This window comes from Trachemys scripta, chromosome 4 (assembly GCF_013100865.1).
Source record: "Trachemys scripta elegans isolate TJP31775 chromosome 4, CAS_Tse_1.0, whole genome shotgun sequence".
NCBI classification, from domain to species: Eukaryota; Metazoa; Chordata; order Testudines; family Emydidae; genus Trachemys; species Trachemys scripta.
Window position 1 is genome coordinate 72670673 of NC_048301.1, and position 24351 is coordinate 72695023.

Sequence of the window (24351 nt, forward strand, 5' to 3'; positions counted from 1 at the left end):
TGTTATACAATACACTTGGTATGAAGATTAAAAGTGCTATCTAAAAAGTGCTATACAAATATTAAATATTTAGGTCCCAGTCCTGCAAACACTTGTCTGCATTTAACTGTAAGCACGTGTGTTGTCCTGTTGAAATTTGTGGGAGCTACTCATGCTTATAATTAATCACAGGTAGAAATGCTTTAGGATTGGGGTCTTAATTTTTACAACATGCCTCTGAGAGGTAAGCAAGTATTCTCATTTTAGAAACTGGACAGAGAAGTTAAAGTTGACCTGCAAAGGTGGGTTATATATACCATCTTTGTCTCTATATATAAAGAAACCACTCATACTCTTTTTAGGCTTTCTTTTGTTCAGGAAAATAAACTTTAGAAATATAAATAAAATAAGTAATATTTTGTGTCCACTGCTTTTCTTTCATGAACGAGGTCAGCTCCCAGACTACTGCACTGGGCAGCATAGCCTGGGGAGGAGGTAACAAGCCCTCTGTGGAGAAAGAAGTGGTTCAGGACTATTTAGAAAAGCTGGATGAGCACAAGTCCATGGGGCCGGATGCACTGCATCCGATGGTGCTAAAGGAGTTGGTGGATGTGATTGCAGAGCCATTGGTCATTATCGTTGAAAACTCATGGCGATCGGGGGAGGTCCCGGATGACTGGAAAAAGGCTAATGTAGTGCCCATCTTTAAAAAAGGGAAGAAGGAGCATCCGGGGCACTACAGGCCAGTCAGCCTCACCTCAGTGACTGGAAAAATCATGGAGCAGTCCTCAAGGAATCAATTCTGTGAAGCACTTAAAGGAAAGGAAAGTGATCAGGAACAGTCAGCATGGATTCACCAAGGGCAAGTCATGTCTGACTAACCTAATTGCCTTCTATGACGAGATAACTGGCTCTGTGGATGAGGGGAAAGCAGTGGATGTATCATTCCTTGGCTTTAGCAAAGCTTTTGTTACGGTCTCCCACAGTATTCTTGCTGGCAAGTTATAGTAGTATGGGCTGGATGAATGGACTAAGGCGGATAGAAAGCTGGCTAGATTGTCGGGTCAGTGGGTAGTGATCAATGGCTCCACGTCTAGTTGGCAGCCGGTTTCAAGTGGAGTGCCCCACGGGTCGGTCCTGAGGGTGGTTTTGTTCAGTATCTTCATTAATGATCTGGAGGATGGTGTGGACTGCACCCTCAGCAAGTTTGCAGATGACACTAAACTGGGAGGAGTGGTAGATACGCTGAAGGGTAGGGATAGGATACAGAGGGATCTAGACAAATTAGAGGATTGGGCCAAAAGAAATATGATGAGGTTCAACAAGGACAAGTGCAGAGTCCTGCACTTAGGATGGAAGAATCCCATGCACTGCTACAGACTAGGAACCAAATGGCTAGGCAGCAGTTCTATAGAAAAGGACATAGGGGTTACAGTGGACGAGAAGCTGGATATGAGTCAACTGTGTACCCTTGTTGCCAAGAAGGCTAACGGCATTTTGGGCTGTATAAATAGGGGCATTGCCTGCAGATCGAGGGACTTGATCATTCCCTTCTATTCGACATTGGTGAGGCCTCATCTGGAGTACTGTGTCCAGTTTTGGGCCCCACACTACAAGAAGGATATGGAAAAATTGGAAAGAGTCCAGCGGAGGGCAACAAAAATGATTAGGGGGCTGGAGCACATAACTTATGAGGAGAGGCTGAGGGAACTGGGCTGATTTAGTCTGCAGAAGAGAAGAATGAGGGGGGATTTGATAGCAGCTTTTAACTACCTGAAAGGGGGTTCCAAAGAGGATGGATCGAGACTGTTCTCAGTGGTAGCAGATGACAGAACATGGAGTAATGGTCTCAAGTTGCAGTGGGGAAGGTTTGGATATTAGGAAAAACTTTTTCACTAGGAGGGTGGTGAAGCACTGGAATGGGTTACCTAGGGAGGTGGTGGAATCTTCTTCCTTAGAGGTTTTTAAGGTCAGGCTTGACAAAGCCCTGCCCGGGATGATTTAGTTGGGGATTAGTCCTGCTTTGAGCCGGGGGTTGGACTAGATAACCTCCTGAGGTTCCTTCCAATCGTAATCGTCTATGATTCCTGGAAGGAAATTGTAGGATTATGGTTTTGCAGACACTGATGAAGTAAAACCTGATCAAAATGCAGGAAATGATTTTTATTAGGACTAGGGCTGTCAAGCGATTTAAAAAAAATAAATCGCGATTAATCGCATTGTTATTAATAGAATACCATTTATTTAAATATTTTTGGATGTTTTCTACATTTTCAAATACATTGATTTCAGTTGCAACACAGAATACAAAATGTACAGTGCTCACTTTATATTTATTTTTATTATAAATATTTGCACGGTAAAAATAAGATATAGTATTTTTCAATGTACTTAATACAAGAACTGTAATGCAATTTATTTATCATGAAAGTTGAACTTACAAATGTAGAATTATATATAAAAAAAAAAAACCCTGCATTCAAAAATAAAAAAATGTAAAACTTTAGAGCCTACAAGTCCACTTGGTCCAATTTCTTGTTCAGCCAATCGCTCAGACAAACAAGTTTGTTTACATTTACGGGAGATAATTCTGCCTGCTTCTTGTACACAATGTCACCTGAAAGTGAGAACAGGCGTTCTCATGGCACTGTTGTAGTCAGCGCTGCACGATATTTACCTGCCAGATGTGCTAAATATTCAATGTCCCTTCATGCTTCAACCACCATTCCAGAGGACATGCATCCATGCTGATGAGGGGTTCTGCTTGATAACAATCTAAAGCAGTGCGGACCAATGCATGTTCATTTTCATCATCTGAATCAGATGCCACCAGCAGAAGGGTAATTTTTATTTTTTGGTGGTTGAGGTTCTGTAGTTTCCGTATCTGAGTGTTGCTCTTTTAAGACTTCTGAAAGCATGCTCCGCACCTTGTCCATCTCAGATTTTGGAAGGCATTTCAGATTCTTAAATCTTGGGTTGAGTACTCACATTTGTATCTTCTTTGCATTTTGTCAGATCTGCAGTGAAAGTGTATTTAAAATGAACAACATGGGTCATCATTCGAGCCTGCTGGAACATGAAATAGGTAAAACAGAGCCGTAGACCTACAATTTTCCCCCGAGGAGTTCAATCACAAATTGAATTAAAGCATTATTTTTTTAACGAGTGTTGTCAGCATGGAAGCATGTCCTCTTCAATGGTGGCCAAAGCATGAAGGGACATACGAATGTTTAGCAGGTCTGGCACGTAAATACCTTGCAACGCCGGCTACAGAAGTCCCATGTGAATGCCGGTTCTCGCTTTCTGGTGACATTGAAAATGAGAAGTGGGCAGCATTATCTCACGTAAATGTAAACAAAGTTTTTTGTCTTAGCGATTGGCTGAACAAGGAGGGCTGAGTGGACTTGTAGGTTCTAAAGTTGTGCATTGTTTTGTTTTTGAATGAAGTTACATAATCAAAAAAAAAAATCTACATTTGTAAGTTGCATTTTCACGATGGAGGTTTCACTACAGCACATGTGTCAAACTCAAGGCCCGCGGGCCACATCCGGCCCGCCATACAATTATATCCGGCCCGCGAAATCGTTTTATATATCTGTTTTTAATGGCCCTGTGATATGACGCCCCAATAACACACACTACAAATCCCATGATGCAGTGCAATTGCCGCCAACGGCAAGCCGCGGTTCAAGTTCGCGGTCTGTTGATGTATACAACGCTAATATCAAATCAAAGCTAGACCCCAACAATGGCCAAGAGAAAAATTGATTCTGAAAACCGAGGCTTTCAAAGCCGGTGGGAGAATGAGTATATGTTTACTGAAATTGCAGGTAAACCAGTGTGTCTCCTTTGCGGGAGTAATATCGCTGTAATGAAGGAGTATAACCTAAGACGGCACTACGAGACGAAACATGAGAACAAATTCAAAAACCTGAGCGCAGGACAGAAGCTACAAAAGGTAGAGGAGTTGAAGAAGAATTTGACATCCCAGCAGACGTTTTTCACCAAAGCAAAATCACAAAGTGAAGCTGCTGTGAAAGCAAGTTTCATTGTGGCCGAAGAGATCGCCAAATCAGGACGGCCGTTTACCGAGGGGGAATTCGTAAAGAATTGTATAATGAAAGTGTGCGACGTCCTTTGTCCAGATAAAACGCGAGCGTTTGCAAATGTAAGCCTCAGCAGAAACACTGTTGCTAATCGGGTTTGTGAGATGGCGACTGATTTGAAAACACAGTTGATTGAAAGAGCAAAAGATTTTGTTGCATACTCCCTTGCCGTGGATGAAACTACTGACGCGACTGACACTGCACAGCTGGCGATATTTATCCGTGGTGTGGATTCCAATTTGTGCGTAACAGAGGAAATACTGGACATTAAATCGATGCACGGGACAACGAAAGGAGAAGACATCTTTGGAAATGTATTTCAAAGTGTAACCGACATGAAACTGCCGTGGGAAAAACTCGTTGGACTTACAACAGATGGCGCACCTGCTATGTGTGGTGAAAAAAATGGACTGGTGGGAAGGATGCGCTCAAAGATGCGGGAGGAGAACTGTGCCAGTGAGTTGACAGTGTATCACTGCATCATACACCAGGAATCGCTGAGTGCTAAAGTCCTAAAAATGGATCATGTGATGAACACTGTAACACAAACCGTCAACTTTATCAGAGCCCACGGTTTAAATCACCGCCAATTCCAGTCTTTTCTGCGGGAAATAGATAGCGAGTTTGGCGATATGCCATATCATACGGAGGTCCGGTGGCTAAGTCGGGGAAAAGTTCTCAAAAGACACTTTGAGCTGCGAGAGGAAATCTGCCAGTTCATGGACAGTAAGGGGAAAGACTGCACAGTTCTGCGGGATGAAAAGTGGAAATGTGAGTTGGCGTTCCTGGCTGACATAACGTCGCATCTTAGCGCTTTAAACCTTCAACTCCAGGGACGGGAGCACATAATAACCGATATGCATGATGCAGTGAAGGCATTTCAAGTGAAGCTGCGCTTATGGGAGACACAAATGCACCAATGCAACCTGTCTCACTTTCCCTGTTGCCAAGTAATACGGAACCAAGAAAGTGCCACAGTTTTCCCAAATGCCACCTTTGCTGAAAAACTCAGCGCGCTGCGCACTGAGTTCGCACGGCGCTTCAGTGACTTTGAGGCACAGAAAAGTAACTTCGAGCTGCTTCGCAACCCATTTGCAGTCGATGTGGAAACCGCACCTGTAGAAATGCAGATGGAGCTGATAGAACTGCAATGTAACGGGACACTGAAGGCAAAGTACGACACTGCGGGGCCAGCACAGTTCACTCGCTTCATTCCTGAAGCGATGCCGCAGCTCCGCCAACATGCGGCTCGAATCCTGTCCATGTTTGGCAGCACATATCTGTGCGAGCAGCTGTTCTCTGTGATGAAAATTAACAAAACGTCACACAGGAGTCGCCTCACTGATGAACACCTGCAATCGATCCTGAGAATCTTCACAACACAGAACCTAACCCCAAACATAAACGAACTTGTTGCAAAGAAAAGACTCCAAGTATCAGGCTCTGACTAAATAGGACAAGAAAATGGAATGTTATGATTTGTTATGATTATACTTTTGCTTTAAATTCAATTTTTTATTTATATTTTCAGATTTTTTAATATTCCAGCATGTACAGATTTTGAATGTATTGTATTGACAGGATATTTTTTTATGAAGAGCAAAATATTTTAAGTTGAAATGTATTTATTTTGGAATGATATCCTGTATTTTGGTTCATATTAATGGTTAAAAAACATAAATATTTAGTCTGTTAAATAAATGGTTATACTGTTCGGCCCGCGAGTTTTGAGTTTTGGCCCCCTGTGCAATTGAGTTTGACACCCCTGCACTACAGTATTTGTATGAGGTGAATTGAAAAATATGATTTCTTTTGTTTACAAATATTTGCACTGTAAAAATGATAATCAAAAAGAATAATAGAAAGTGAACAGTGTACACTTTGTATTCTGTGTTCTAATTGAAATCAGTATATTTGAAAATGTAGAAAAACATCAATAACATTTAAATTCAATTGGTATTCTGTTTAACAATGCAATTAATACAGTGATTAATCGCGATTAATTTTTTTTATTAGTTTTTTTAAAATTAATCACGTGAGTTAACTGCAATTAATCAACAGTCCTAATTAGGACTATTAAAAGCTTTGTTTTTTATTGACAATTGTTCAACTCAAACAATTGGAAGAAATTCTTTAACTTGAAGATTTCTGTTTCGCAGTAGTGCCAACTTCATGTGCTCAACAGTCAAGAGTCAGGCCCCAAAAACCATGATACTGGCCTAAACATTATAAAATTAAAAAAAAAATTGGAGGTTTAATTTGCCTTTTGATCTTATTGGATCTCGTTTTCAAGTGCGCCCTAACGTTTCTTTGCAAACATGAAGCATTTTTTTTAAATGAAAGCGGAGATTCTGACAAACACATAGCTCCAGAAGCTGAGGCTTTCAGAAAAACATCAAATATTTTGAGACTTGACATTGCTTGTTTAGGGATGAGAGCTTGCAGTTCATATTTCTGGGTCCTTCAAGGGAAATCTAGAGCAAAATGGAAAAGACAAGATTTTGATATTACTTGATAAATGTTTTACTTCAGAAGACTTCTTCTCCCACTCACTTTATAAACAAACAAAGCAAAACTCTCAACTTTTCACGCCTTTGTTATAGGAGGAACAGTAGTGACCCTTGTATTTAGGTTGCCTGACATTTGAGTATACATTTTTTGTAAAGCACTCTAATGCCTCCATGGTTTGCAGCAAGGATCTATAGTTGGGAGGGGATAGGCCTGGAGTCATAGAGGTGCCTTGGACTCCCAAAATAAAAAAAAAAAAAATCTGATTAGGCAAAAGATGAGCTGTCTAAAATTACCATTACAGCTGCATGTCACAGAATTGCATATCTCTAGGAAATGACTTGGTAAACAACTATGTAAAAAAGAACGTTAATGTTAAGACTGCAAAGTCCAGTACCCCAAAATTAGGAAATGCCAGAATTAAGTTTGCCTATAAAAATCTTAATTCTGTCATCTTGTGCATATACATTATAATAATCTTTAATTACATGGTCATATGCATTAGAATTAGGAGTCAGTATGTCCTAAATCCTAATTCTGGCTCTGCTACTAACTCAGTCTGTGGCCTTGAGCAAGTTACATTACCTTTTTTTTTGTTTGTTTTTCCCATTTGTAAAGTAGGACAGTTATATCTACCTACCACACAGGAGTATTATGAGGATTATTTAGGTAATATCTGTATATAAAAGACTATAAAAACACTAAGTACTCTGAAAAATTAAATCCTAGATGTCTTAAATTGAGAGCCCATTTACTTGGGCACTTAATGTTATTGGAGACTCTTGCAAATTTTGGCTTTAATGTCCATGTGCCTCAGTTCCCTGTTTGTGGTAAATCTCCTACTTCACAGTGTTGTTGCAGAGAAAAAAATCATAATGTTTTTTAAGATGAGGATTTTCTATGGTGCTCATCTCCATAGTATCTGTGAGAAAACTAATAATTCTTTACTCACTGCAGGGCTTGGTTGGTATTCAGTAAATAAGGCCTGGGGCTGCACAAATGATGGGGGTAAAGAGAAATATTGAACAGATGCCTCATTTCCTAAGTGCCAACCATCCTCTGCACTGAATGAGGCAGAGTTCCTGTGGGAAAAATAGTATGTGATCATCTAATTAAATACTGCATCATAATCATAGAATCATAGAAGATTAGGGTTGGAAGGGACCTCAGGAGGTCATCTAGTCCAACCCCCTGCTTGAAGCAGGACCAATCCCCAGATTTTTACCCCAGATCCCTAAGTGGCCCCCTCAAGGATTGAACTCACAACCCTAGGTTTAGCAGGCCAATGCTCAAACCACTGAGCTATCCCTCCCCCCATATAATGTATATATGCACACAAGGGCAGAATTAAGGTTGCACAGGCAATCTTAATTCTGGCATTTCATAACTCTCGAGTGCTTGACTTTTCAAATGTTAACCTTCTTTTAACACTTTTTAAATGTAATACATTACGTGAAGAAGCAGAGAGAGTACAAGCCTTTTTTTCCCACCTCTTTAGGTCCTATTTAAGTGACTTGTCCAAGGTACACAGCAAGTCACAGAGCCCGAATTAGAACTCTGGAGTTTGTGATTCACAGTCCTTTGAGTCCATGGGTTCTCAGGATTATAACCTTCAGAAAAGTGCCTGGGTTGAAACTATTCTGCCCTTTCCATATTACTAGACTGGAAGGGGGTGGGTTTTGACTTGATGGAATTGGGATCCCAGTATGGAGGACAATCACAGCACTCGGTCATGCTCTGTCTCTAAAAATGCGTGATTCCTTCTTTAAAATACAGAAAAATAAAATTAATGTGTTTTCTTGAACTTGCTACAAATGAATGTTGATTTTTTTTTTTCTTAATGAAAATTGAGACTTGCTCACTCTAAGGTTGTAGTTGTAGATGTGTTGTGAAAAGCTTCTTTGCTTAGCTTTCCAGAGCAACAGCCTTTTATAGCACTCAGATATAGACACAACCTTAGTATGTTGTTGCTGAAAGGAGGCATATTGTGTTTTGTGGTGATTAAATGACCTCATCGTGTGGGCTTTAGAGCCTATGAAGGGGCTGCTGATGAAGGGGGGAAAATGCAATCAAGTGTGGGGTTTGAATGATTGAGAAACCACTATGATTTGTGAATTAAGGCTGATCTCTAAATAGCTGTAAGCTTGCACTGCTTACATCCAAAACACTGATGTATAGGTTGCTTTGTGTACCCTTACGCAGAAATCAGCTGCTCAAAAAAACTCCACCTCATCAACATTTAGAAATTGTTATAACTTTCCTCTGAACTTAAAAAATTGACCCAAGTGCCATACTAAGGAAAAAATTAGTTCTAAACACACTCTAAAAATTCTGACACTAAGTGGATATGCATATTCACTACTTAACAGTAGGCATTAAATTTCCTGTACAGATTCTTCCCCAGGTCTGTAAATAGATTAGCAAGTGCAGTCTGTCTCCTGCATTTGCATTGGATCCCATTGACTTTGATGGGAGTGTACATGATCACGAGTCTGCACTAATGCATCTAGTTGTAGGATAGAGACCCAGAGCCTGAGCTCTGCAGTGAGATATCATTGATCACATTTTAGGGCCAGCGCCTAAGATAAGGTTTGTATTAACACCCAGATTTTTCTAGTAAAGTTGTAAAATGTGTGTTTGGATTTTTAGTCTGTGACAAAGTTGGCTGAGCTTAAATACAAATGAGAATGCACTTGTAACCATCATAGTAAATATCTTGGAGTGGAGCTATTATAATCAAGCTGTGGATGGGGTAAGGCCTTAAACACAGTTTGGCCCAAGCTTTGCTATAGTTTGTTTTGTTACATAGACATGCAAGAAAAAGTGATGGTCAGTTGATTTTTTTTCCTTTAGATAAAGTGCTTCTTTGTTTAAAATTTCCATTCCAGTATTGGCAAAAGAAGACCCTCACGTCACTGCTTGCACTTCAATCTGGTTTACAGTAACTGGGAAATAATAGAATTCTAAGCACTCTCAGTTCTTCCCTTTCTATATCAAACACTTTTTTTATTCTTCCCCCCCCCCCCCCAAATTCTTTTTGTTCCAAACTCAAATTAAACGTTATCTGATGATTCTCTTGTTTTTGTTTTGTTATAGGGGGGGCTAGAGAGCTGAAGGGGAAAATCTGTTTTCCACAACTGGTAAGTACCTTTTGCTAGACAAGTATAGATTTCCTGATGCTAGATAAGTAATAATTCAGAATGTACAATATACTTTTATTAAGAGCTAGTATCCATAAATGAAGCAAGAAGTGTTGATGATTGACTGAAACCAAAATCCTGTCCAGTTTTGCATACAGGAACAATGTTAAAAACGGACTAAAACTTAGATGTTGCTAACTAAGGTCCCAATCCTGCAAGTGAAATACTTGTGTGTGCAAGGATCACTGTGCAGTTTGAAGGATTGGGGCCTAGAATTCCAGTAATTTTACAGGTCCAGTAGGCTCCTGATTTATATAACTTGTTAAAATGTAAAGACATGAGTGCTTAAAATGATTGTCAGGATCCTGGATGAAGGTAAGTGGGACTGGTGGCAGGAGTTTGGGATCTCAGAGCTGAATCCAGGGGTCAGAGCCAGTATGAGGGTCAAGAGTCAAGCCGAGGGTCAGAACCAGACAGGCAGGAATTGGGCTGAGGCTTAGTTCCAGGTATCGGGATCTGTTTTGGGGTTCCAAGGGGTTGATCAGGAGTCAGAATCCAAGTCAGAGCCAAGGTTAGTCCCAGGAATTCAGGAACAGAGAAGCAGGCAATCATGGCAGCTAGGTAAGGATCCATATCATTTCCTGGACACTTCCTGGTACACACCGTGGCTTTATATAGGTTCAGGGGCCCAATCAGAGATCATTAAGACCACTGTCAGATCGTTTGAGGAGGAACTTCCTGTGGTGTGCTGTCTCAGCAGATTGTGGGTCTCAGGGAGGGACTAGGTTCTTCGAGTGATAGACCCTATGCGGATTCCACATGTGGGTACGCATGTGCGCTATGCGCTAGAGTCTGGAAATTTTTCAGAGTAATTTCTGTTGGCCCTCACATGCGTAGTAGCTACCCTCGTGCTTCTGATCGAGGGTATAAGAAGCGGTGCAGGTTGACACCTCTCCAGTTTCTTCTTACTGCAGCGATGGCCTCAGTTGGAATTGTCTTCCTTCACTTGGTTCTATAATCTATAAACAAAACATTTGTAGATAGTTATATTCTTAGATTTGTAGGTGATAGTTAAAGTTTATAGTATAGAGTGTTGTGTTTTTTTCCCCCTCCAGTTGGGGAACCGCTCCCCGACTCTGGGATTATGCCCAGAGTCCGTTCAAGAATTGAGTTTCCTGCCTTCGACCCTTCTCCATCAGTAACGAACATCAGCACTGCCTGTACAGTCTGGCTGAGGTGCATATTTCTGCAAAGTGCAGTATCTGTTGCTCCTTCCCACCCAGAACTCAAGCAACCTGGGAGCTTCATTTGTGTAAGCAGCTAATGAAGGCTCTGAGGCCCCTCTCCGATCTGAGCCAAGGAGACCATCCCCCACGTACATCAGCCTTAACTGACCAGCGATGCCTTTCCAAGCACATTCCTTGGAGCAGAATCTTAAACATCTAAGCCCAAGGATTCTTCTTCAGGGACTCCACGTGAGAGTAGAGTGCTCTCTCATGGACACAAGGATAGATCCCCATTGAGGAATGGCCATAAGAAACATGCTTCCTCCCTGAGCCTGTCCAGGTTGGGTGAGATGTTGCATATGGAACCTAAGGAACTGGCTCTGATGGAGACCCCCAGATCAGAGGGCAAGATACATAAAAAGAAATACCTTCCAATTCCATTGGTCATTTTGGTACCGAAGCCTAAGGATAGACTTTCACTGGTTCCATCTATGAGTGCTGGTCCGGACTGATAGTCAGTACCACCTCGTCTATCTAAAGACTTTAGTTGCTGCAGATGTACTGGATCTGTCAGATTTTAACTGTGGGAATCCCTTGGACACCAAGGTGTCCCGAGACTTGTACAGCAACAGAGGATGTATTCCTCCCTTATCCATAGTTTCCATTTCTTTCTGGCCTGGACCTCCTGATGGGGATGACCTGACTCTGCTGGAGGAGTCAACATCACCATCCAAGGAACCGACTCAATTCCAATCATTTGGCTGGAGTGCCCTGGTACTGACAGCACCACTGCACCGATTTGAGTAGTTCTCTCACTCGGATGAATCCAAGGAGATGGCTGAACTGGTATCTCCGTGGATGCTGTTAAGCTCCGATAGACAATTGAGGAGTTATGCTTGCCATTTCACTTGGTATGACCTTCAAACTCCCCCACCCCCAGGAATAGCTGGAACCAGTGTCTTTGGGGGTCCCCACAAACTATAGATACCTCTTTCTGGCCTTATTGTGGGTCTGTGGGATCCTTATGACAGGTGTTTGGACCCCTCTGAAGAGTCATACCACTCCTCTCCCTCTCACTAGTCAGTGTATGAGGAGGTTGAACCATATCCACAGGTACCGAAGGGTGCCTCTTCACCATCCCTGGACAAGGTGGTCACTCCTTCTCTGCTGGATGACCGCCTCCAGTACCAGGAGCTGCCACAAAGAGTTCCCCGTGACCTACAGATCCTATTAGAGGAGGTCCAGGACCCTCATCACCAACTCCTGGACATATTGAAGCCTCAGGGACCAAATAAGGTGGCTCTGCCCATCAATGAAACCATACTGGGACCAACTGGAGTGGTATGGCACACTCCATCAGCCTGTGCCCCTCATCAAAAAGAGCTGAGAGGCAATACTTTGTTCATGGCAAAGGAGCCAAATTATTATGTTCTCATCCTGCCCCTAACTCGCTGGTGGTTCAGGCAGCTCTCATAAGGGCTAGGTCATATTATCAAAAGACCATCCTGGCAGATAAAGGTTCTAAGAGACTGAAGCTCCTGGGGAGGAAGGTCTTTTCTACAGGCCTGCAATTTCATGTTGCTAACTACTATGCATTGTTAATAAAATGCAATTTTAATACCTATTCCAGGCTTGCAGTCTTCACAGACAAGCTTCCCGCAGAAGACAGCCCAATTTCAAGTCTCTCTTAAATGAGGGGAAGCTAGTGACAAAAGTAGTCCTCCAGACTGCAGTGGATGCAGCAGATGTGGATTCCAGAAGAGTGACCACTGGTCTAGTCATAAGGAAAGATTCCGGGCTGCAATTGTCAGGGTTTCCAAGGGAAGTCCAAAACACCATGCAGGACATTTTCCCCTTTGAGTTGATCTCTTCAATGATAAAACAGACAAGTCCCTGCACTTCCTAGAAGACTTGAGTTTGTCTCTGTATTCTCCTAGGATTTATACACCGGCCTCCAGAAGGAAACACCAGAGGCAATCCTATAGACCAAGGCCGCCACCTCCTCATGCAATTTATCAGCTGAGCCTTTGTGCAAATGCAAAAAGATTCAGAGGCCTCGCTTCTTGGCCCCCTCTACTGCCCAGCCTCTACCCGTGCTCGCGCTCTCTCTCTCTCTCTCTCTCTCTCTCTGTCTCTCTCTCTCTCTCTCTCAATCACCAGCCAAGAGCCACTTTTGACATATTGGTCGAGACCCATGTACTGTCACTTATGCCAACCCCCCTGTCATCTTTGGGGGCTATCTTACACTCTTTGCCCAGAACTAGAACAAGATCACTATGGACAGCTCTGTTTTGGAGATTATCCACCAAGGACACTCTGTAGTATTTCTCTCCTTCCCATCTCAGAAACCCGCTGCCCAGTCCCCCTTTGGGCACCTCTCTCATGAGGTAATTTTTCAGTGGGAAGCAGAATCCCTTTTACACTGAGGGGCAATAGAGTGCTTCCCACTTCATTGCCACTGGAGGGGGTTCTTCTATCCATATTTCCTAATCCCCCAAAAAGATGGAGGGTAAAGACCCATCCCACACTTTCAGCAACTCAACCTTCTTATTTGAAAGTTGAAATTCTGGATGATTATTCTGGCATCTATAATATCCTCCCTTCAGAAAGTGATGTGGTTTGTGGCTCTTGACATAAAGGGTGCATATTTCCATGTGGATGTTCACCCATCACACAGGAAGTTCCTTTGTTTTGTGGTAGGCCAGGAACACTTTGAGTTTTGAGTTCTCCCCTTTGGCTGGCTACGGCACCCAGAGTATTTATTTACAAAGGTTTTCTCTGGTAGCAGCCCAGATGAAATGCCGGGGCTATACGGTGTTCCCATATGTGGACAATTGGCTCCTGGTAGGCTGATCTTGTCAGGAGGTGAGGTCGGTGACAGGGTTTCTGATACAACTTTTAACAGCCCTAGTCGTGGATAAATGAAGAAAAGTCTGTTTTGTTACCCACAAAGTCAATAAACTTTATAGGGGCAAGGTTGGATTCAGTTTCTGTGAGAGTGTTCCTTCCCTCAGAAAGGTTTCATGTAATGGGCAACCTGACTTCACACATCACCCACAGATCACAAGCCACAGTGCACAAGTACCTCTCGCAGTTAGGCCACATGCACCTACGTGACTCCTTTCTCTAGACTCCACTTGTGGTGCTTGTAGACTTGGCTTCACTCGATCTATCGACCAAGCAAGGACCAAATCCACTCCAGGTTGCTCCTGCCAGAGTTGTTACTTCCTTAACTTGGTGGTTGAATCCAGAAAAGTTCATGGTGGGAGTTCCCTTCAGCCCTCCCATCCCCAGGGCCACTATTATGACAGACACCTCTCTTCTGGGATGGGGTGCTCATCTGGACAACCACACTGCTCATGGCACCTGGAGTCCATTAGAGGCCAGGCTGCATATAAACTTATTGGAACTGAGAGAGGTCCATTGTGTGCTAGCCTTCCTTCTGCTTATATGCTTGCTCCATATACAGATAATATTGGACAATATCACTGCAATGGGCTATATAAACCACACACAGACACAGACACACAGCAAGAGAGAAAAAGAAAAAAAAAACTCATCCCCTCTGCCAGGAAGTGGTCAGACTTTGGAACTGGTGCATCAGGAACCACATCACAATACCAGGAATGTGCATTGCCTTAACATCATCATCCTGGCAGACAAATGGAACAGAAGCTTCATGATAGACCACAAGTAGGAAGTTCACAACACAGTCGTAAGTGAGATATTTACACAGTGGAGTACTCCGTTACGTGACCTCTTTGTATCCCAAATGAACAAGGGGTACAGCAGGTGGTCGCTGAAGGTGAGAGGGCAAGGAAGAAGAGAAGAGCAGCTAGTCCTATAGGAAGAGGGGAATAGTCAATGGAGATATCCTCCTGGGGCTCATATTTGATGTTATGGGATGGGTTGCGGAGGATTGCAAGGGACAATAGGAATTGAGAGGACTTGCAGCCAGAGGGAACAGGGGATAGACCGGAGAATCACACCATTACTAGGAAAAGGCAAGTCCCCATTCATGTAGACTCTTTACTGAGAAGAATAGACAGGCTTGTAACTAGAGCTGATCCAGAGAACAGAAGGGTGTGCTGTCTGCCAGGTGCTAATATACGGGATGTGGACCTGAGGCTGAAGAGGATCCTAATGGGACCGGGAAAGAATCCACTGATTGTCCTTCATGTGGGAACACATGATATGGCTAGATTCTCGCTGGAATGTATCAAGGGAGACTGTGCCAGGCTGGGGAAGACGTTTAAGGAAATCGAGGCTCAGGTGATCTTCAGTGGGATTCTGCCTGTTCCTAGAGAAGGGCAACAAAGGTGTGACAAGATTATGATGATCAACAGATGGCTCAGGCAGTGGCGCTATAAGGAGGGCTTTGGGATATATGGCCACTGGGAAGCATTCATGGACAGAGGACTGTTCTCTCGGGATGGACTTCACCTGAGTAGGGAGGGAAATAGACTTCTAGGATGGAGGCTGGCACAACTGATTAAGAGAGCTTTAAACTAGGAATTTGGGGGAGATGGTTGGGAGATGTCCAGGTAATCTCCATGCTGGATTTTAACATTGAGAGGGAAGAAACGAAGTAAGAAAGGATACAGCTGTGGGTAGGAGAATGGACATAAGGAGGAAGGGTAGCGTACATACTAGTCTAATAGGTGATACTGGCAGTAGAATGTCTGTGCCTAATCGGGTAAAGAATGTGAGAGAAGCCAAACAGCAAAAATTAAGATGTTTGTACATTAATGCAAGGAGCCTAGGTAACAAAATGGAGGAACTAGAGCTTATTGGTGCAGGAAGTGAAACCAGATATTATAGGGGTAACAGAAACATGGTGAAATAATAGTCATGACTGGAGTTCAGGTATTGAAGGGTATGTGCTGTTTAGGAAAGACAGAATTAAAGACAAAGGTGGTGGAGTAGCATTGTATATCAATGATGAGGTAGACTGTAAAGGATTAAGAAGTGATGGAATGGATAAGACAGTCTGGGCAAAAATCACATTGGGGAAGAAAGCTACTAGAGCTTTCCTTGGGATAGTGCTTGGGGTGTGCTATAGACCGCCGGGATCTGATTTGGATATGGATAGAGACCTCTTTAATGTTTTTAATGAAATAAATACTAATGGGAATTGTGTGATCATGGGAGACTTTAACTTCCCAGATATAGACTGGAAGACAAGTGCTAGTAGTAATAATAGGGCTCAAATTTTCCTGAATGCGATAGCTGATGGATTCCTTCACCAAGTAGTTGCTGAACCAACTAGAGGGGATGCCATTTTAGATTTGGTTTGGGTGAGTAGTGAAGACCTCATAGAAGAAATGGTCGTAGGGGACAGCCTTGGTTCGAGTGATCATGAGCTAATTCAGGTCAAACAAAATGGAAGGATAAACAAAAATAGATCTGTGACCTAGGGTTTTTGATTTCAAAAGGGCTAACTTTAAAAAATTAAGGAAATTAGTTAAGGAAGTGGATTGGACTGAAGAACTTGTGGCTCTAAAGGCGGAGGAGGCCTGGATTTACTTCAAGTCAAAGTTGCAGAAACTATCAGAAGCCTGCATCCCTAGAAAGGGGAAAAAAACTCACAGGCAGAAGTTGTAGACCCAGCAGGATGAGCAAGCATCTCAGAGAGGTGATTAAGAAAAAGCAGAAAGCCTACAAGGAGTGGAAGATGGGAGAGATCAGCAAGGAAAGCTACCATATTGAGGTCAGAACATGTAGGGATAAAGTGAGAAAGGCCAAAAGCCATGTAGAGTTGGACCTTGCAAAGGGAATTAGAACCAATAGTAAAAGCTTCTATAGCCATATAAATAAGAAGAAAACAAAGAAGTGGGATCGCTAAACACGGAGGATGGAGTGGAGGTAAAGGATAATCTAGGCATGGCCCAATATCTAAACAAATACTTTGTCTCTGTCTTTAATGAGGCTAATGAGGAGCTTAGGGAAAATGGTAGGATGACAAATGGGAATGAGGATATGGAGGTAGATATTACCACATCTGAGGTAGAAGTCAAACTCAAACAGCTTAATGGGACTAAATCGGGGCCCAGATAATCTTCATCCAAGAATATTAAAGGAACTGGCACATGAAATTGCAAGCCCATTAGCAAGAATTTTTAATGAATCAGTAAACTCAGGGGTTGTACCATATGATTGGAGAATTGCTAACATAGTTCCTATTTTTAAGAAAGGAAAAAAAGGTGATCCGGGTAACTACAGGCCTGTTAGTTTGACATCTGTAGTATGCAAGGTCTTGGAAAAAATTTTGAAGTAGAAAGTAATTAGGACATTGAGGTCAATGGTAACTGGGACAAAATACAACATGGTTTTACAAAAGGTAGATCATGCCAAACCAACCTGATCTCCTTCTTTGAGAAGGTAACAGATTTTTTTTAGACAAAGGAAATGCAGTCGATCTAATTTACCTCAATTTCAGTAAGGCCTTTGATACGGTTCCACATGAGGAATTATTAGCTAAATTGGAAAAGATGGGGATCAATATGAAAATTGAAAGGTGGATAAGGAACTGATTAAAGGGGAGACTACAATGGGTCATACTGAAAGGTGAACTGTCAGGTTGGAAGGAGGTTACTAGTGGAGATTCTCAGGGATTGGTTTTGGGACCAATCTTATTTAATCTTTTTATTACTGACCTTGGCACAAAAAGTGGGAATGCGCTAATTACGTTTGCAGATTACACGAAGCTGGGAGGTATTGCCAATACAGAGAGGGACCGAGATATCCTACAGGAAGATCTGGATGACCTTGTAAACTGGAGTAGTAGTAATAGCATGAAATTTAATAGTGAAAAGTGCAAGGTCATGCATTTAGGGATTAATAACAAGAATTTTTGTTATAAACTGGGGACGCCTCACTTGGAAGTAACAGAGGAGGAGAAGGACCTCTAAGTATTGGTTGATCACAGGATGACTATGAGCTGCCAATGTGATATGGGTGTGAAAAAAGCTAATGCGGTCTTGGGATGCATCAGGCAAGGTATTTCCAGTAGAGATAAGGAGATGTTAGTACCGTTATACAAGGCACTGGTGAGACTTCATCTGGAATATTGTGCGCAGTTCTGGTCTCCCATGTTTAAGAAGGATGAATTCAAACTGGAACAGGTACAGAGAAGGGCTACTAGGCTGATCCAAGGAATGGAAAACCTGTCTTATGAAAGGAGACTCAAAGAGCTTGGCTTGTTTAGCCTAACCAAAAGAAAGCTGAGGGGAGATATGATTGCTCTCTATAAATATATCAGAGGGATAAATACCAGGGAGGGAGAGGAATTATTTAAGCTTAGTACCAATGTGGACACAAGAATAAATGGATATAAACTGTCCATCAGGAAGTTTAGACTTGAAATTAGACGAAGGTTTCTAACCATCAGAGGAGTGAAGTTCTGGCATAGCCTTCCAAGGGGAGCAGTGGAGGCAAAAGACATATCTGGCTTCAAGACTAACCTTGATAAGTTTATGGAGAGGATGGTGGTATGATTGGATAGCCTAATTTTGGCAATTAATTGATCTTTGATTATTAGTGGTAAATATGCCCAAAGGCCTGTGATGGGATACTAGATAGAGTGGGATCTGAGTTACTACAGAGAATTCTTTCCTTGGTGTCTGGCTGGTGAGTCTTGCCCACATGCTCAAATATGCTGATCGCCATGTTTGGGATTGGGAAGGAATTTTCCTCCAGGGTTGATTGGCAGAGGCCCTGGGGGGGGTTTCGCTTTCCTCTGCAGCATGGGGCACGGGTCACTTGCTGGAGGATTCTCTGCACCTTGAAGTCTTTAAACCACAATTTGAAGACTTCAGTAGCTCAGACATAGGTCAGGGTTTGTTACAGGAGTGGGTGGGTGAGATTACGTGGCCTGCGTTGTGCAGGAGGTCAGACTAGAAGATCATAATGGTCCCGTCTGACCTTAAAGTCTGTGACCTTCTCATAAACAAGCTAGGGAAGTACAGCCTAGATGGAGCTACTGTAAGGTGGGTGCACAACTGGTTGGAAAATTGTTCCCAGAGAGTAGCTGTCAGTGGTTTACAGTCAAGCTGGAAGGGTATATCAAGTGGGTTTCTGCAGGGATTGGTCCTGGAGACTGTTATGTTCAGTATCTTCATAAATGATTTAGATAATAGCGTGGAGAGTACACTTACAAATTTTGCACATGATGCCAACCTGGGAGGGGTTGCAAGTGATTTTTGGAGGATAGAATTAAAATTCAGAATTATGTGGACAAACTGGAGAAATGGTCTGAAGTAAATAGGATGAAATTCAATAAGGACAGATGCAAAGTACTCCACTCAGGAAGGAACAATCAATTTTACACATACAAAATGGGAAATGACTGCCTAGGATGGAGTACTGTGGAAAGGGATCTGGGGGTTATAGTGGATCACAAGCTAAATGAGTCAGTGTAACACTGTTCCACAAAAAACGAATATCATTCTGGAAGGTATCAGCAGGAGTATTGTAAGCAAGCCACAAGAAGTAGTTCTTTCACTCTATTCCATGCTGATAAGGCCTCAGCTGGAGTACTGTGTCCATTTCTGGGCACCACATTTTAGGAAAGATGTGGACAAATTGGAGAAAGAGGAGAGCAACAAAAATGATTAAAGGTCTGGAAAACATGAACTATGAAGAAAGATTGAAAAAATTGGGTTTGTTTAGTCTGGAGAAGAGAAGGCTGAGAGGGGACATAAGTTATCGAGTAAGTGCATAAAAGATTGTTACAAAGAGGAGAGTAAAACATTGTTCTCCTTAATATCTGAGGCTAGGACAAGAAGCAGTGGGCTTAAATTGCAGCAAGTGCGGTTTAGGTTGGACATGAAGAAAAACTCGGTGTCACGGTGATTAAGCACTGGAACAAATTGCCTTGGGAGGTTGTAGAATCTCTGTCATTGGAAGTTTTTAAGAACCGGTTAGACAAATGCCTGTCAGAAAAGGTCTAGTTATTACATAGTCTTGCCTTGAGTGCAGGGGGCTGGGCTAGATGACCTACTGAAGTCCCTTCCAGTCCTACACTTCTATGATTCTGTGATTACTTTGTTACCCCACGGAGCAAAATTTTTGTTTTCCCCCTCTAGCCCCAATTTCCTGGTGGTGCAGGTAGTTACAGAACAAAGTTGGCTACACCAGCCCAAGTCCACCCCACAGGATAGACGCACCAAATGACTAATCCTTTATGGAAAGAAGCTAGTGTAGCAATTCAGATAGCTAACCACCACGCTTTAATGTCTAAATCCAATAGCTTATCATAACTTAAGTTGTAATTCGTGAACAAACTTCCTCAAGATTTCAGAACCCAGTTCTAGGCCATCCTGGATAAGCTAAAGCTAGTTGCACAGACTTCCCTCTGGGCGTCCCTTGATGTAGTTGACACAGGAGCATGGCCCATGACTGCCTCAATAGACATGAGAAGAGCTTCATGAATCTCTTTCCCAAAGATCTCTCTTTTGTTGAGGGTACCAACTTATTTAGTGACAAGACTGATGAGTCTCACAACCCTTCGCTTTTTGGATATTTATACTCTGGCACCCAGGAGAAACTATTCTAGGCCTCTTCTGCTTCATCATTGTCCACTGCCTCCATCCCTCTTCCAGCAGAGGACATGTGGATTTCCCAAGAAGTAGCAGAAGACCCAGTGGTGTAGACAGCTGGCACCACCGTTCTCTACTTCTATCTCAACCAGGAAGCCATTTTGAAGTGGTGCCAGAGGATCCACAGCCAATCTCTGTAATGCCTGTTCCCACCCCCTTTGGTGGCTGGCTGGCCCACTTTTTTCCCTGGTGTGGAACATCGGCACCATCACAACGGACTTATGGGTTCTGGATATGGTATCAAAGGGTTGTTCTAGACTTGCTCCCCTTCCCCCAAACTCCTCCTCCCTGTCCCTTTTCAGGGACCCCTCTCAGAGGATTCTCAAGCAAGATGTGTACTCCCTTCTTCAACTTGGGGTAATAGAGCCCCTCCCACCCTTTCGTGCAGGGAAGGGCTTTTATTCAAGGTACTTCCTCACTCCCAAAAAGAATAGGTTGAAGGACCCATTCTGGACCTCAGACAATTGAATGTCTATATATGATACTCAGAGTTCAGAATGACCACGTTGGCCTTTGTAATACCCTCCCTCATCTCGGGTGATTAGTTTATGACCTTGGATTTGAAGGATGCATGTTTTTATTTGGAGATTTACCCTGCTCACAAAAGGTTCCCGCAGCTCAGGGGACCAGGCACACAGGGAGTTCCCTTTTAGCCTCTCCATGGCCTCAAGGATATTTATGAAAGTCCTTGTGGTGGTGGCAACATATCTCTGCAGTCAAAGGAAATTGCTATTTCCTTACCTGGACGATAGGCTGCTCGTTCAGTCATGCCAGGAGGTATATGAAACAACCACTGCTTTTTCTTCCACTTTTTCATTCCTTATGACTTCAAGTCAATTTAGACAAGTCCATATTAATGCCCTAATAAGCAATACAGTACATAGGGGTGGACTTGAACTCACGTATAGTGAGTTACTTGGGACTGATTTCGAGTCATGAGTGGTCTCATCAGCTAGCTTAGTCTCCGCCCTCATGCTACAATCCAATCTCGCCAGGTTCTATTAGGCCACATGGCAACATGCATCTGTGTCACCCTGTTTGTACAAAAGCATACGCAATGTCTTCAAGTACGGTTACGGACAGTTTATACCCTGAACAGGGACTCCTTGGCCAAGGCCTCTTGTCCATGGGATGTGCTGACATTGCTCAGCTGATGGAAAAACAGAGACGCAGTATATGTTAGGGTCCCTTTTGTTCCAGCACCACCTCAAAGACACTTACCACGGACACCTCCCTGCTGGGATGAGATGTGCCTCTCAAAGACCAGACAGCCCAAGCGTCCTGGTCCCTGCAGGAATCCAGGCTCATGACATGTTCTCTAAGCATGCAAGACATTCCTGTCCATCATTTGATCTACACATGACCAGGTCAGGTCTGACAATATGACTACTGTCTACTATATAAACAAACAGGGAGGAGCAAGATTTCCCCCCTTCCCACTTTGCAGAAAAGGGATCCTCCTCTGGAACCTGGTGCATTGGGTCACTTTCTCAGCCATTAACATATTGGCATAATGAATTCGCTGGCAGACAGCCTCAGCAAGTACTTTCACACAGACCATGAGTCGGAATTTCACTCATCAGTAGCATAGTGTGATTTCTGGCAATGGGGAGTCCTGTCTTAGTACCTCTTTACAACACAGCACAACAAAAAACGCCTGGCTTACTATTTCCAGACAGCCCAAAACCTCAACTCTGGAGCAGATACCTCCTTGGTGCAGAGATCAGAACCTCTGATGTATGTCTTCCCACTTCCAGTCCCACTGCTTTCTCAGATACTCAGGAAGATCAAACTCAACAAAACAGTGATCCTCATAGCTCCCTGGTAGGCAAGGAAATTCTGGTTCACCACCATATCACAATTAGCCTCTTGCCCATGCATCCAGCTTCAGCCATTCCATAACAAGGGTAAGGTGACCCCAATCTAGTTGTCATACTGTCCTGCAGTGGCCCAAGAGTGTGAGTACCAATCTCAGGGTAGACTGTTAAGAACCAGGACACAACCCCAAATTGGTTGTAAGGTCTGTACTTAAATTTCATTAAGTAATTATCTTGCCTAAACATGGAATTCACTTGCAAGACCCATCTTCATGAGGGGAGGGGTGGGGAGGAGGGGAAAGCGCAAAACAGACTTGTCGTCCTTAGTGTTCCACTCTAGTTAGTCAGGTGTCAATGGGCTTTCTTGTCAGACAGGACATAACACATTCTGTTGGAAACTAGCATTTTTTCTTCGAGTGCTTGCTCATGTAGATTTCATTGTAGGTGTGCACGCGCTCGCTGGTGTGCGAGGTCGTCGGAGATTTTTGTCTTAGCGGTATCTGTAGGGTCGGCAGTGGCGTCCCCTTGAGTGCTGTGCTCATGTGCCGGTATGTCAGGCGCTCCCAATCCTACACCCTCTCAGTTCCTTCTTACCACCCATGGTGGTTAGTTGGAGTGCCTTTCCTTTCATTGCAAGGGCTAGCGGTTGACTTTGAGCCTTAGGGCCTTGTAAATATTTTGTTTATTGTAGTTTAGTGTTCAGCAGTTGTTAAATGTAGTTAGCAGTTAGAGTCTCAGCAGGGACTTCGCGCCAGGCAGGGCATGCCCCAGTCTCCCGGGTTTAAGCCATGCGTGGACTGCAGCTGGCCTATGAGTGACCCCCATAGCGGCTGCCTCAAGTGCCTGGGGGAGTTACACTTTAGAGATAAGTGCCGAATTTGTAAAAACTTTCTGCCCCGCATGCACCAGGAGTGGGATATTCGGTTACAGGCTCACCTCATGGAGTCTGCCCATCATCTGGCTTCCGTGCTGTCCTGCCAGGACTTACCAAGTACCTCGGCCTCTTTGCACAGTCCACCCCTGGCACCAGGCTCCGCCCAGCACCGTTCCCCATCACTGGTGCGCAAAAAGAAGGCTAGGAAGCATGGCTCCCTGGCACCAGGCAAGAAGGGCCATGGGTAAGGCCGTGTGTGTCTGTCACGGAGGTAATGGAAGTCACGGATTCTGTGACTTTCCATGACCTCCGTGATTTCTGAAGCAGCTGGTGCTGGCTCAGGGACTGCCTGAGCTGGGCAGCCCCTGGGCCAGCAGCAGCAGTTTGGGTGTGTGGGAGGAGGCTCAGGGCTAGGGACAGGGGAGTGAGCGATGCGGGGAGCCTTACTTTGGGTGGGGGCTCTCCAGCTCCCACTGGCATAGGCGGAGGAGGAGCCAGATGGTCCTGTGTGCTGTTGGAGCCCCCCTGCCTGGAGCTGTGGGGACATGCGGAGCCCAGTAGGGAGCCTGCAAACCGCACCGATCCCCTCCCCCCAGCAACATGGCCCAGCCGCGTACCACGGCTGGCCTGCTCCCCCAGCACCTGTGGTGCCCCCGGACCACCACCCCCTGAGCACCCATGGCTCTCCCTCCACTCCCAAATTTTAGTTAGGGGTGTATAGTAAAAGTCATGGACAGGTCACAGGCCGTGAATTTTTGTTTACTGCCCATGACCTGTCCATGACTCTTACTAAAAATACCCATGACTAAAACAGCTGTAGCCATGGGTCATTGGGCAAGGAACCCACTTTGGGCAGCCTGGCCACTCCGGAGCTGCGCGCTTGTGCCTCCCCGGTTGGGGCCCTTAGCCCCTTGAAAGGTCCACCACCAACTCCTGGGAGCGGCATGGGACCTAAAACCTGACTGCACCAATGCCTTCACAAGCTCCTCTGGCACAGAGAGAGCAAAGGCCTGCGCCCGTGCTGCCAATGCAGCACGTGCCTCAGGAACCAGCAAAGGCTCCCCTATGAGGGCAAGCCAGCTGCTAAGACCCCTCGGGGGCA

The 24351-nt window shown here is 43.9% G+C and overlaps 2 protein-coding genes across 2 annotated transcripts in view; both read left to right on the plus strand.

The window, feature by feature from the left end:
* PHF21A (PHD finger protein 21A) overlaps window positions 1-24351 on the plus strand; it is a gene marked incomplete in the record, with an annotated part of 290156 nt that overhangs the window by 58442 nt on the left and 207363 nt on the right. The window contains 1 exon segment of the mRNA XM_034769562.1: window positions 9690-9733.
* LOC117876947 (general transcription factor II-I repeat domain-containing protein 2A-like) lies at window positions 3496-5809 on the plus strand. Its single transcript, XM_034769564.1, has one exon. The coding sequence runs from the start codon at window positions 3728-3730 to the stop codon at window positions 5534-5536; it is 1809 nt and encodes a 602-aa protein (XP_034625455.1). The 5' UTR covers window positions 3496-3727; the 3' UTR covers window positions 5537-5809.

Bases quoted from the DNA above. Each gene is read 5' to 3' on its own strand.
- LOC117876947 (XM_034769564.1), top strand. From the start codon at position 3,728: ATGGCCAAGAGAAAAATTGATTCTGAAAACCGAGGCTTTCAAAGCCGG.